At 31.4% G+C, this 13,002-nt stretch overlaps 8 protein-coding genes across 8 annotated transcripts; 4 read left to right on the forward strand and 4 right to left on the reverse strand. All coding sequences in view use genetic code 12, as the record gives it.

Moving 5' to 3' along the window:
- Nucleotides 1-450: 450 nt before the first annotated feature.
- DFJ63DRAFT_334026 (monocarboxylate transporter) lies at nt 451-1,998 on the forward strand (the record flags this gene model as incomplete). The annotated part of the gene is made up of 1 exon (XM_064907957.1): nt 451-1,998. One exon carries the CDS (start codon nt 451-453, stop codon nt 1,996-1,998), a length of 1,548 nt encoding a protein of 515 aa, XP_064763761.1.
- Nucleotides 1,999-2,116: 118 nt separating this feature from the next.
- Nucleotides 2,117-3,337, reverse strand: HPT1 (hypoxanthine phosphoribosyltransferase). The gene has a single exon (XM_064909108.1). It carries the CDS (start codon nt 2,889-2,891, stop codon nt 2,235-2,237), a length of 657 nt encoding a protein of 218 aa, XP_064763762.1. The 5' UTR covers nt 2,892-3,337; the 3' UTR covers nt 2,117-2,234.
- LHS1 (Hsp70 family chaperone) lies at nt 3,337-6,806 on the forward strand. The gene has a single exon (XM_064909119.1). The coding sequence runs from the start codon at nt 3,783-3,785 to the stop codon at nt 6,687-6,689; it is 2,907 nt and encodes a 968-aa protein (XP_064763763.1). The 5' UTR covers nt 3,337-3,782; the 3' UTR covers nt 6,690-6,806.
- A 188-nt stretch (nt 6,807-6,994) lies between these two features.
- On the forward strand, nt 6,995-9,100 carry DFJ63DRAFT_334029 (uncharacterized protein; the record flags this gene model as incomplete). The annotated part of the gene is made up of 1 exon (XM_064907958.1): nt 6,995-9,100. One exon carries the CDS (start codon nt 6,995-6,997, stop codon nt 9,098-9,100), a length of 2,106 nt encoding a protein of 701 aa, XP_064763764.1.
- Nucleotides 9,101-9,396: 296 nt separating this feature from the next.
- Nucleotides 9,397-10,377, reverse strand: BUB2 (Bub2p; the record flags this gene model as incomplete). Its single annotated transcript, XM_064904749.1, has 1 exon — nt 9,397-10,377. The coding sequence occupies one exon, from the start codon at nt 10,375-10,377 to the stop codon at nt 9,397-9,399; it is 981 nt and encodes a 326-aa protein (XP_064763765.1).
- A 329-nt stretch (nt 10,378-10,706) lies between these two features.
- On the forward strand, nt 10,707-10,997 carry DFJ63DRAFT_284920 (uncharacterized protein; the record flags this gene model as incomplete). The annotated part of the gene is made up of 1 exon (XM_064904856.1): nt 10,707-10,997. The coding sequence occupies one exon, from the start codon at nt 10,707-10,709 to the stop codon at nt 10,995-10,997; it is 291 nt and encodes a 96-aa protein (XP_064763766.1).
- Nucleotides 10,998-11,262: 265 nt separating this feature from the next.
- On the reverse strand, nt 11,263-11,742 carry NCB2 (negative cofactor 2 transcription regulator complex subunit; the record flags this gene model as incomplete). The annotated part of the gene is made up of 1 exon (XM_064904864.1): nt 11,263-11,742. The coding sequence occupies one exon, from the start codon at nt 11,740-11,742 to the stop codon at nt 11,263-11,265; it is 480 nt and encodes a 159-aa protein (XP_064763767.1).
- Nucleotides 11,743-11,959: 217 nt separating this feature from the next.
- DFJ63DRAFT_284036 (putative hydrolase) lies at nt 11,960-12,982 on the reverse strand (the record flags this gene model as incomplete). The annotated part of the gene is made up of 1 exon (XM_064904763.1): nt 11,960-12,982. The coding sequence occupies one exon, from the start codon at nt 12,980-12,982 to the stop codon at nt 11,960-11,962; it is 1,023 nt and encodes a 340-aa protein (XP_064763768.1).
- Between the last annotated feature and the right edge of the window lie 20 nt (nt 12,983-13,002).

The following is a 13,002-nucleotide window of genomic DNA, read 5'->3' on the forward strand; positions in this document are numbered from 1 at the left end:
TTGATTACCAATTTATCGTGATCTCCATCTCTAATTTTAAATTTTAAATTTTTCACCCTCTTTATTCCTCTATTTCTATTATGCACAATTATCACAAACAGATAAAAATCGCCCACCACCATAGCACTAACAATACATTATTTTTCTCAATGGGGGTTCTCTCTCACTAAAAAAGTTTTTGCAATAATCAAGGCTGATTATTAATGCATATCTGTAAATCATATATATATATATAAGTGTCATCCATTTGCCATTAATATATATCTTTTCAAGATATCATGTTGTTTCTTTTGTTTTCTAGTTATCTGTCAGCAACGTTATTAATAATCAAGTAGGTTTAGTTTCCATCAATCTCTCAAAGTATAAATATCGGATATACTGCTGTCCCCTCATTATCAACATCAATTTGCATTAATACAATCATTCATACAATAACAATAGCATCTTTCAATGAGTAAATCGATTCCAATTGAGAGCTTGGAGATGAAAAAGGATTCTCTGCAAGACTCCCTGACTTCCAATACCACATATTCCAATGAAATTCCACGACCTTCAATCATTGATGAAGAAGAAAAAATCAACCATCAGCCTCCTCTTTCTTCTTCATCTCAAACCGCTACAACCACCACTCCGATTGACCCAGATGATGATCCCAACATTAACGGAGGGTACGCTTGGGTTATTTTAGCATGTATATTCACCATCTCTTGTTGTTCATGGGGTGGGAATTCAAGTTTTGCCGTATACTTTGCTTATTACGAAACTCATAATTTATATCCTACTGCTACTGTAATTGATTTTGCTGCTATTGGAGGGATAACTTTTGGAGTTGGGATTTTTTGTGCTCCTGTTATCAATTATATTAGTGGGAAGATTACTCCCAAGGGAAGTTTAATCATTGGTAATATTTGTCAATTCCTTGCTTTATTCATTACTAGTTTTGATTCTCATAATCAATTATGGCAATTATATTTAACTCAAGGTGTATTACAATCTTTTGGATTAGCATTTTTAGGAATGCCTTCCTTCACAATCTTACCCCTTTGGTTTCAAAATAAAGGAAATAAAGAAGATTATAGTCTTAAACGAAGAATGTTAACTTTCTCTCAAAGTATTATGGCAGCTGGAACAGGTGGAGGTGGACTTTTATTTAATTTAGGAATGCAAAAAGTTATTCAAGTATATGGATTAAGATGGGCTTTACGTACTCAATCATTCATCACATTATTCTGTGTTAGTATCTCCATTTTTTTCTTAAAGGATAAATCTAAGAAAGTTAAAGTTGAATTCACCATGTTTGACAAAGATGTTTTCTTCTTTCCTGCCTTTTGGGGAAATGTATTCTTTGTGATGTTCACTATGTTTGGATATGTGGTTACATTATATAGTCTTGCAGATTGGACTATTTCTCTTGGATATACTGAATATCAAGGTTCAGTTGTAGCAGGGATGATCTCATTAGGGATAATCATTGGTCGTCCTGCTCTTGGAATTGCGGCTGATAGATTTGGAGCTATTTTAATTGCTATATTTCTGACATTCCTAACCATTATATTTGTCCTTGCCATGTGGATTCCATCTCGAAATTATGCTAGTGCTCTTGCATTAGGTGTTTTCCTTGGTGCTTTTAGTGGAGTTATATTTGTTTGTATGACGAGTATAAATATTTTAGTGATTGATTTCAGAATGAATAAAATGAATGTTACATTCAGTATGGGAGCCATTGTATTAGGGGCATCAGCAGTAGTATCTCCTATCATTGGATTATCCTTACAAAAGAGTCTTCCAAGTCCAACTCAATATGTTTATTGTTCCGCTTTTGTGGGAGCAGCTTATTTTGCAGCTTTAGTAGATTTAATTATCTTAAGAGGATTTTTAATCTCAGTTAAAGAAATTCAAACTCCTGGTTTAACTGATAAAGAATATTTTAGTTTAAGACCCAAAGTATCTCGAATTTTAAGAAATTCATTAAAATTAACTAATGTTGGGTGGTTATAGATTTTATAATATTTATGTAGATTAGAACAATAAAATAAAAAATTTTGATAGAAGATATTATTATAGTATGGTGTGGTGTGGTGTTTAGTTAGTTAGTTTAGTAATATATCATTATTTGATTGATTGTATGAATGTTGTATTAAGTGTATATTTGATTTTTATATGAACCTCTAATAAATGAAAAAAAAAAATTAAAAGCAGAAAAGTGTAAAACACGGGAGAATAATTAAATAATTCTAATCCTCTTGAGTGGTAGATGGTAAGAAAACATCATTATCTTGTTCAAGAGCCTTTTTAGTATGATAAACAATATCGGTTGATTCCCAAGGATAAGCAATCCAAACATCAGGTACAGTTCTTGCTGCGAAATAATTACCCGTTTTCATAATTTCATCAGGTAAATCAGCTCTTTTTGGTTTTTGCTTATCATGTAAGACAAACACTCCAAATTTTGTATCATTGGGATTTTTACCTTGAGATTTAGCTTGTTGTTCAACATCTTTTTTTAATTCAGATACCGCATAATGTAAAGTTGTTCTGGTATCGTCAACTTCATCAATGATTAAGACATTTTTACCAACTAAATCGATTTTGGATTGATTATAATCAATCCATTGAGTTCTAACCACTTGAGTTCCCACTTGTTCAATTTGATCACCAATGGTTCCAATATCTTCATAAAGGGATAAAATAATAGCCATAATTCTTACATTTGGATGACCTGGTTCTTTTAAGAATGAACGTAACATTCTAGCAGGAATGAAACCACCACCACCAATGGCGATTATTAAATCAGGTTGGAAAGCTTTAATTTTAGGAGCGATTTCTTGACATAATTGATGAATATTGTTATAAGATATATACATCTTTTCTGGTTCACCTGAAGAAGTCATAATGAATGAGATTTGTAAATGATTTGATTTGTTGGGTGAGTACGATGAGTAGAAGGGGTAGATCTAGGTGATAACCCAAGAAAGATAACCAAGTAAATGGAAAGAAGAAAAAGAAGAAAGAAGAAAGAAGAAAGAAGAAGAGGGTTTTAAATAAAACGTTGAAAAAAAACTTTAAAAGTTGTTGATGTTCGTTGGTTATAACTAATAAACTCCTTACTTATATGACATCAGGCAGGATATGAACATCCAAACTGCAATAGTTAATGTCATAATTAGATACAAATCCCGTTATGTTCCCTTTATATACCGGAATTCATCTTTTCAAAAATTTTAAAGTTTCCGATGGAACAAACTCAAAAATTAACTGTTAACTACTGGAGTTCTAAAAACAGTTTATCCCAACGGAAAATTAGAATTAGAATTAGAATTAGTTACCACCCCACCCCATCCAAATTACTATGTATACTACATACTACTTGATTGGTGTATATCAAAGGATAATATACTATACCAAACAACTCATCTCACCCATTCTAAGGCAATTTATATTTCTTTAATTCCATTCGCTGTTTATTGCCCTTCCTTCCATAATTTAGCCGTGAATTTTATTTAAGTTGCTCTTTTTTCTGTTCTCTCTAGAATATTCTTTGATCACATGCTGTGAGTATCGTGACCTCCCACGTGATCAGTTTTTTTTACTGTTTTGTTCAGTTTAATTTGTTTTGTATGACGGGTCCTATTTTCCAAAGTTTTTCAACCTTTAAATTGGATCTAATTCTAGTCATACTCTACACCAACTTTTCATATTACACACTATTGTTTATCTTGTCTTACTACTATCATTGAGTTACTCAGTATCTCTCTAATCCCTCCCACCCACCTACCTCCACAATGAAATCAAGTTTTATTATCTTTTTAATATCGTCTTTTTTATCCTTAGTATCAGGTGCCATATTAGGTTTAGATTATGGTGAAAAATTCACTAAAGCTGTATTATTAGCTCCTGGTATACCGTTCGAAATAGTTTTAACCGATGAAGGGAAAAGAAAAGATCTTTCTGGCCTTTCTATTAGATCAACTGGATCAAGTCATAATCAAAAATTAGAACGAGTTTATGGTTCTCAAACTGGATCTTTATGTACGAGATTTCCTCAAACTTGTTTAATTGATATTAAATCTTTATTAGGGAAATCAATTGATGATCCTCTTGTTCAAGAATATAATAATTTACATCCTGGTTTGAAATTAGTCCCTGATGAATCAAGATCAAACTCAATTAAATTCGATTTAGGCTATAATAATGATTCTTATATTTTCACAGTAGAAGAAATCTTAGCTATGACTTTAAATGATATTAGAACTAGAGCCATTACTGATTTAGAACATAATCCTACTGCTATGCCTATCGTTGATGATGTTACCATTTCAATTCCCGCTTTTTCATCTCCAAGTACAAGACAAGCTTATTTAGATTCGTTATATTTAGCCGGATTTTCGAATGTTTTAGGATTGATCGATGATGGATCTGCTATTGCTGTTAATTATTTATCAAATCGTAAATTCAGTAAAGAAGATTATACCAATATCAAAGAATATCATTTAATTTATGATATGGGTGCCGGTTCAACTAGAGCTACTTTATTTTCATTCACTCCATTTAAAAATGGTTCAATCATAATTGAATTAGAAAGTATGGGTTATGATGAAACTTTTGGTGGAAAACAATTAACTTATTCAATTTATAATGTATTAGTAGAGAAGTTCTTAACGTTATTTAAATTAACTCATCAAGATTTAACTCCTAAGATCCATGCTCGTATATTTGAAGCATCTGAAAAAGCTAAGATTATCTTATCTGCCAATAATGATTATTATATCGCTTTAGAATCAATTTATGATGATAAAGATTTCAAAACTACCATTTCTCGTGAAGAATTTGAAGATATTAATGCGGATTTAATGGATAGAATCACAAATCCAATATTATCTGCCATCCAAGATAGTTCAATTTCTCTTGAAAATGTTAATTCGATAATCTTACATGGTGGATCTACCAGAGTACCATTTGTGCAAAAACATTTATCAACTTTAATTGGGGAAGATAAAATTTCCAAATCAATTAATGCTGATGAAAGTTGTGCTTTAGGAACTACTTTAAGAGGATTAAGATTAAAAACTAGATTCTCTAAAAATAATAAGGAAATCCAATTGATTGAGAAGAATTATCATAATTATGAAATCAACATTAATGATTCTGCCAATGAAATCGTGGTGTTTGAAAAGGGGTCTACTATAGATCACCCTCAAAGAGTTAATTTAGGTAAATTAGTTGATGATACTCTTAATATCGGCTTATATGAAGATGATAAATTATTTAAATCTTATGATGTGACTGATTTATTGACTAAAGGTAAGAAATTGAAATGTAAATCGAAACAATCTATTAATGTGTTTGGTACATTTAATATTAATAATAATAAGATTTTCGATATTACTAAGTTAGAATTAGAATGTGTTAATAATGTGGAAGATGCTAAGACTACTACTTCTAATGGTGGATTCTTTAAGAATTTATTAAATAAAAAGGATACAACTACTACTGAAGTTGAAGAAGAAATTGAAGAAGAAGAAGAGGAAGAAGTAGTTATTCTTAACTTGGATAACTCTACCAATTCAACTAATTCAACCACGATCAAAAAAGCGCCAAGAATCATCAGACCAATCATTGTCAATTTGCCTACTGCCATTTATCCTCATGTCAAACCATTATCAAGACCAGCTAAGGAAAAACTCTTTGCCAAATTAGCTTATCTTAATAATCAAGATGAAATCGCCATTCAATTAGATCATGTCCGTAATTTATTAGAAGGTCAATGTTACGAATTAAGAAACTATATCGAATCCCATGAAGAATCCCTCCTTGAAGAACTTTCCAGTGATGATATTGAAGTTCATAGAAGTACAGTGGGGGATATTATTGAATGGTTAGAATATGATTCTGATGATGCTTCTGTCCAAGATGTTAAAGATAAGATATCTGAAATCAATCATATTAAACATTCGTTGGATTTAATTCTTAAAATCAGAACTACAGATTTATCCTTGACTGGATTCAAGAGTTTACACGAACAAGGTTCTGAAATCATTATGAAGATTCAATCATTAATGTTGGATCTTGGTAGTGAAATCAGTGAAATCAGACATAAGTTTGATGAACTGGGATTTGACTTTAATAAAGAGAATGAACGGATTAAAAATCAATTATTATTAAAGGGTCAATCTAAAATGATTACTTTTGATAAGGATTTGGATACTTATAAGGATGATGTTACTTCTTTAGGAGAATTAGTGGAATTATCTGAACGTGAATTTGAAAAATTTAGTAAACGAGAATTATTTGAATTATATGAGAAATATTCTAATGCAGTTGAATCGATGACGAGTGATGTGGAAGAGATTGAACAAAGTCATAAATCAAGAATGAAATTGTTTACTGATAAGTTTGAAGTCTTAGCTCAAAGAAAAGTTCAACAAGAAATAAGGAAGAAATTAAGAGAACAAGCTAAAGAACTGAAAGAACCTAAAGTGAAGGAAGCCAAGGTTAAACAAGAGGAAGAAGAAGAAGAAGAAGAGCCAGTAGTGGAATTTGAAGAAGATGACGATGATGAAGAAGATGAACAAGAACAAGAACAACAACAAATTGTTGAAAATGATTTTGAAGAGGATTATGAAGATTCTGAAACAAAGGAGGAATCGTCTGCCCCTATTGATGAAGATTTAGACCATGATGAATTATGATCACTAAATTAATCATCATCATAATGTAACTGTAACCGATTAATACAATATACACACACACACACACACATACACATCCCTATATATTTTTTAAATAAATATACAAATAGAATAATAAATTCATCATTTGTGATAGATCGCAAATTGATTGTAAAATGTGTAAATTCTGATATTTGAGGGTGAAAAAAAAAAATTCTGAAACTGGAAATTTGTTTTAAAATTTGCAGGCAACAAAATCTTTAAAAACTATTTTTATTATACTTCACCAGTTCTAGATAATTCCAACGCCAATTCAATCAATCATAATGCAAAGGCGATCAGATCAATCCAGAGGTGGAGGAAGAAGAGGATCAAACTCAAGACCAAGTGGTCCACCCAAAAATTCAAGAGGTGGTGGGTTTTCTGGCTCTGGGTCAGGTTCTCCCTCTCAATCTCTGTGGGATAGAGATTCAAGACCTTCTCAACAATCATCCTCTTCAACCAGTTATAGTTCAATCAGATCAGACAGAGGCTCATCGTTACTTCCTCAAAGTGAGATGTTCAAACCTGCTGGTGGTAGACGTGATGGTGGAGGTGGTGGTGGAGGTCGTTCAAGTGGTAGACCTTCAGGTGGTAATAGAGATAATGGTCCACCTCGTAGATCAGGAGGTAGAGATGAAGCTCCCCGTAGATCAGCTGCTCCTCAACGTGATTCCGGCCTGGCTCCAGGTAATAGTGGTGGTTTAAAGGTTCATCCTGATAGATTGAAGCAAGTACCTATTGGTGGTGATCGTGGTGGTGACAGACCACCAAGAGATAACGATAGAAGAGGACCTCCAAGAGATAATGACAGAAGAGGTGGTGGTGGCGATAGAAGAGGAGGAGGACCTCCAAGAGGTGGAAGAGATAATGGAAGAGATAGTAGAATTGGAGATAAGAGAAGAGCTGATGATGATAGAAGAGGTGGTGAGAAAAGATTCAGTGATAGAAATGGTAGACCAAGAGAAAGAGATAGTGGATTCAAAACTGACAGAAGACATGATGGTAATCAATCTAAAGTTGATGCCTTCTTAACTGATATAGATTCCATTGATAAAGCTGATTCTGTTGAAGGATTAAAGACCAGATTAGAAAAAGTTGAAAGTTTCCCTGCTTTAGAAGATATTAAAGTAATTGATTCAGGTTGGGGTATTAAAGCTAAAGGGTTTGAAAATGTTAGTGCTCAAAAGGCTAAATTATCGGGTTTATTCCCTCTCCCTGGTTATCCACGTCCTGTTGATTATACTAAATTAGAAGGGGTTGTGACTGATAGATTAGCTGAATCGGATAATCTTTTACTTGAAACGTCTAAAATTGATGCTCTTGATTCTAAGAATGCTAAAATATTAGTATTAACAAATATTGATTTTGAAAAAATTAATTATTTAAAACTTATGGATTATTTTAATACTATTTTAAAAAGTATTGATCTTGAAAATACCCCTGAATTAAAAATTGAAAAAAGAAGATTTACTAAGGATAATAATAATTTAATTATTGAATTCACATATCATTTAGCTGCTACTATAATCTTAGCTTATAGTGGATTAGCACTTTCATTCAATAAATTTAAAGAAGATAGTGAACCATATAGAGATGAAGAATTAACTTTCACGATAAATTTTGAAAGACCAAAAGAATATATTATTCAAAATTCTCCTGCTTATGAAGCATCTGTGGCAGATCAAGATATTGAAGAAATCGTTAAAGATGGTCCAAGAAAAGTTACTCTTAAAGTATCACCTAATGCAACTGAAGCTTCTATTATTCAAGACTTAAAAAATATCGCTCCTATTAAAGCTTTCCAATTATTAAGAGAGAAAGGTACCAAGGAATCCATTGGTATCGCCTTTATTGAATTTTATATTGATCCAACTGTTGAAAAAACCAATGAAATTATCACTTCTGAAATTCAAGAATATATCAATAAGGTTAAAGCGGTTGAAATTATTGAAGACGCATTTTTCTCCTGTATTATTCCAAATGAAACTAGTATTCAAGATTGTGTGGTTGAAATGGATACTTTAAAGAAATTAGTATCGAATGAATATGTGAGAGCCACACCAAAACTGAGAGTTATTCAATTATTAAATCTTTTCAATCCAAGAGATTTAGCTGACGATGCCAAATTCCAATTCTTCAAACAAGATATATATCAAGAAGTCATTAGATTCGGTGATGTTAAATCCATGAAGATTCCAAGACCTGCATCTGATTTCACTCCTGGTCTTAGTCAATTCAGAGAACCTGGTTTCGGTAAAGTCTTTGTTGAATTTGACGATGAAACCATTGCTTTACAAGCTATCATTCAATTGGCTGGTAGATCTTATAATGATAGAATTGTTCTTGCTGGTTATTTCAGTTATGAAGATTATCAAAAGGGTTTATTATAGTTCAACACATGATAGATTTCTATTTCTAAAGGGTAAGAAAAAAATATATGTTTGCTACGAAATATTTGCTATTTATCGCTTTTTATTTTTGCAAATTATGTTTTGCAGAATTATTATTATTATTATAATGATGATGATATGAATCACAGTGTTGATTTTCTGTGATACCTGTTTTATCATCATTAATATTGTTAATTTTTATTATTATTATTTACAAAGAATTATTTAGGATAAAAACAAAAGAATATTAAATCTTTTATTAATTTGTATTAATTATTATAGTATAATTTAAATATTTATAAGTTATGTTCAAACACGAATGCTTTCAATTGATTTGGAACATTCTTATCATAACCATGGCGAGCAATTAAATCATATAAACCTTTTGGTAATTCTGGGATAAAACTAAGACTTAATTTTATAATTTCATTTTCATTTAATGGAGGGAAATTTCTTAAAATTTTCATCGGTTGTTCTGAATTTAATAAATTTGATCGATTGATGATTAATTGAGCCACCACGAATAAGATATTCATATGAGTTCCATAAGCAAATAAGAAATCCCATAATTTTAATACTGATTTTAATGGTGGTGTACATGCACTTAAGGTTAATATGGATGGGAATGCATAAATTTCAGGTTTTAAGAATTTTGAATCAAGATATTCATTTAATACTGGATCAATGATTTTCAAGACAATCTCCATCAAGTGTAAAGCAGTATGAACACCATCTAAATTGGGTGTTATATAAAGGGGAATATGGTTAATCACCAAGTTATGTAAGATTGCAAATGCTAATGGTTCACTTTTATGACATACATAGGCAATGGGGGCCAATAACACATTCAAACCTTGTACATACCCCACTTCATCATCTATAGTTATAGCAATACATGATAAGATCCTTATTAAGGTATCTTCGGTAACTTTTGATTTAAAATTATTATCATTCTTTAAAGTTCGAAATGTATCATTTTTTATTTTACGATATATTTCTGATTTTAAATTATGAGGGATAGATTGTAGTAGGGAAACGTATTGTTGACTTTCGAAATTGGGTACTCGTAATAATATTGACCATACATAGGATCTATAAGGACATTGATCATATCCTGAAGGAGTGGTAATACCTTCTATCAATATCATATAACGTAATTGTGATAAACCATTTTCAAGAAATAATTGAGGACTACTGATGAATTGTTCGATGGAATCTTTCTTCCTCCCTCTTACCTGGTGTTGTTGTTGCTGTTGTTTTAGAGGTGACGAATGCATGGTCTGGAGCATATCTGTCATTATAAATCGATATTGATATAGATCAACTCCATACTAAACAGATCAGCTTAAAAAATTAAAAATGTAAACAAAAACAACCCAGTTTTACAGGTTAAGTTATCTCGTTTACAGTTTAAATGGGGTTTACAGTTTATGTTCATTTTACACTTTACACGACTCATTTTTCCAAACCAAAAAAAAAGGCAGCACACACACCAAACCAAACTACGAATGGCAATTAGAATCGTGTTTATCCATCTGTTTAGTGATTCAATCAATCCATAGGATTAGACGTGTATATATAGAACTATAAGATCAGAGAATATCAGATGTTTGGATTGGGGAAATTGTTATATATAGTGATTTTAACCATCAATGGTATAGCAGTTCTTAGTGAAGATCGATTTTTAAATCGTATTGGTTGGGGATCATCATTAAATAATGGTAATACAAATGCTGCTAATCAATATCAACAATTCAATACGGGATTCGATAATAATGATGGTACATCTGTCAAGACCAAGATTGTTAATTTAATTGGAGCCATTCGAACATTATTAAGAATACCTTTAATAGCGGTCAATATAGCAGTTATAGCATATGAAATAGTATTTGGTTAGGGGGAAGAAAGTACAATACAATGTCATACCATTGTCCTTTAAAGTTTACATAGTGATGAATATATAAAATTCTTTTTTAAATAAGTTAACCAACCATTTGATTGATGGATTAAATTTGTAATATATTAGTGGATACTATACAGATCATTACTAAATAACAACTACAATTTTTATTAGATTGAATTGAAAGATGTTGTGGGGGGGTAGATATTATACATATGTGTGTGATAGTTGTCATGAAATGTCATTAAAGATAATCGTATGACTAAGAATACTCTGATTTAACCTCAGACTTTACTACATCATCAGCTGATGATGGTGCAGCAGTATTATGTAAACGATCTCTTGATTTCTTAAATAATTCCTCTTGTTGTCGAAGTAATTCTTCTTCTGATAATCCTGAACTTTGGAATTTATTATTCTTCTTTTCTTTACCCTTTAATAACTCTTTATGTTCACTTAAAACTTTATTTATAATCTCAAGATAATTTTGAAAATCAAGTTCTTCTAATGCTTTAACAACATGATCTGATGCAATGGTCTTTTTAGCTTCTTTTTCAGCAATCTCATTCAGTTGGGATGATAACATCATAATGAATTCAATACTACATTCCGTTATAGCTTCTCTAGCTTCTTTTGATATAGCGATATCTTTCGGAAGTATCTCACTAATGATTTTCTGTACGGTAGCTTTGGGAAGGGATAAATCATCAGATGATGAACCTGATGCACCGTATTCTGACATTGTTTCTTTCTTTCTTTCTTTCTTGCTTATTTATATTAATATACTATGATTGAATCTATAATTGATATCATAGCTTTATATATTTACAGTATTGAAATTTTGTTTTTCTCAGTTATTTTGACTTCCTTTTATAGTTTTCTTAATTTTCTGAGATGATGGAAGTGTGTACTGCACATAATTAATTACTCCTAATTATATCTATAACTACACCTTGTAATTAATGATCTATAAAGTTAACAGTTTCTTTTATGAATTCATCAGGCTTATCAGTCACTATCCAATGGCCACAATCAAACTCATGATATGTCAAATCTGTGAAATACTCCTCAAATAATGGTTTATACTGGGGTTGTACGAAATTTGAATGTTTAGCGGCCATTACCAATACTGGTTTAGTAAACTTTAATCCTGATACTTGTTCTAATGGCCATTGACCCATCTTTTCAATCACATTTTCTTTAATCAAATTCAATACAGGAACTCTAAACAAACTACCTCTCGTATTACTATGTTTCTTATCTATATTCGATTTTAAAAAGAAATTAATCTTTTGATCTTTTTCAGTATATTGATTCAAGATATTATCAATTACCAGAGTTTGTAAAGCAGGTTTATAATCCTTAAACTCAGGGAATTCATGTTCAACTTCACACATTCCATATAAATGTTGACGGAAACTATCATCCAATTCACTTGAAACAGGACTATTATCAATCACAATCAATTTCGATACTAAATCAGGTCGTAATAATGCAACCATCATAGCAGTTTTAGCTCCCATTGAATGACCCATCAAAATCACATCTTTCCAATTCTTCTCCGATAAGAATCGAATCACATCCTGAGCCAAATGACCATAATCATGAGGTGACGCATGAGGCGTATCACCATGATTTCGTAAATCAACTCCAAAGGCAGGATGATGAGTTAATTTAGTGATTTTATTACCAACGGTACCGAAATTCTGTTTCGATCCAAGAAATCCATGTAACATTACTATCGGCTCCAAATTTGGATCTGCTTCAAATGATTTCGATGGTTTATATTGTCGACATGATAACTCTACCGTATCATGTTTTGGTAAATCAATGATTGGATCTCGTCTTATTCGTTTATGGCTTGGGATTTGTTTGGTATGCAATTCATTTAAATCAATTTTAGAATATGATCGTACATGTTGGATAGTCCCTCGAAACGTATATGATAGGGAAGATATACGATGCTTCCCAATATTTATCATTATCAGTGAAAGGGAAAGAC

This window comes from Scheffersomyces coipomensis (genome assembly GCF_036884675.1).
Source record: "Scheffersomyces coipomensis strain NRRL Y-17651 chromosome Unknown DFJ63scaffold_2, whole genome shotgun sequence".
NCBI lineage: Eukaryota > Fungi > Ascomycota > Pichiomycetes > Serinales > Debaryomycetaceae > Scheffersomyces > Scheffersomyces coipomensis.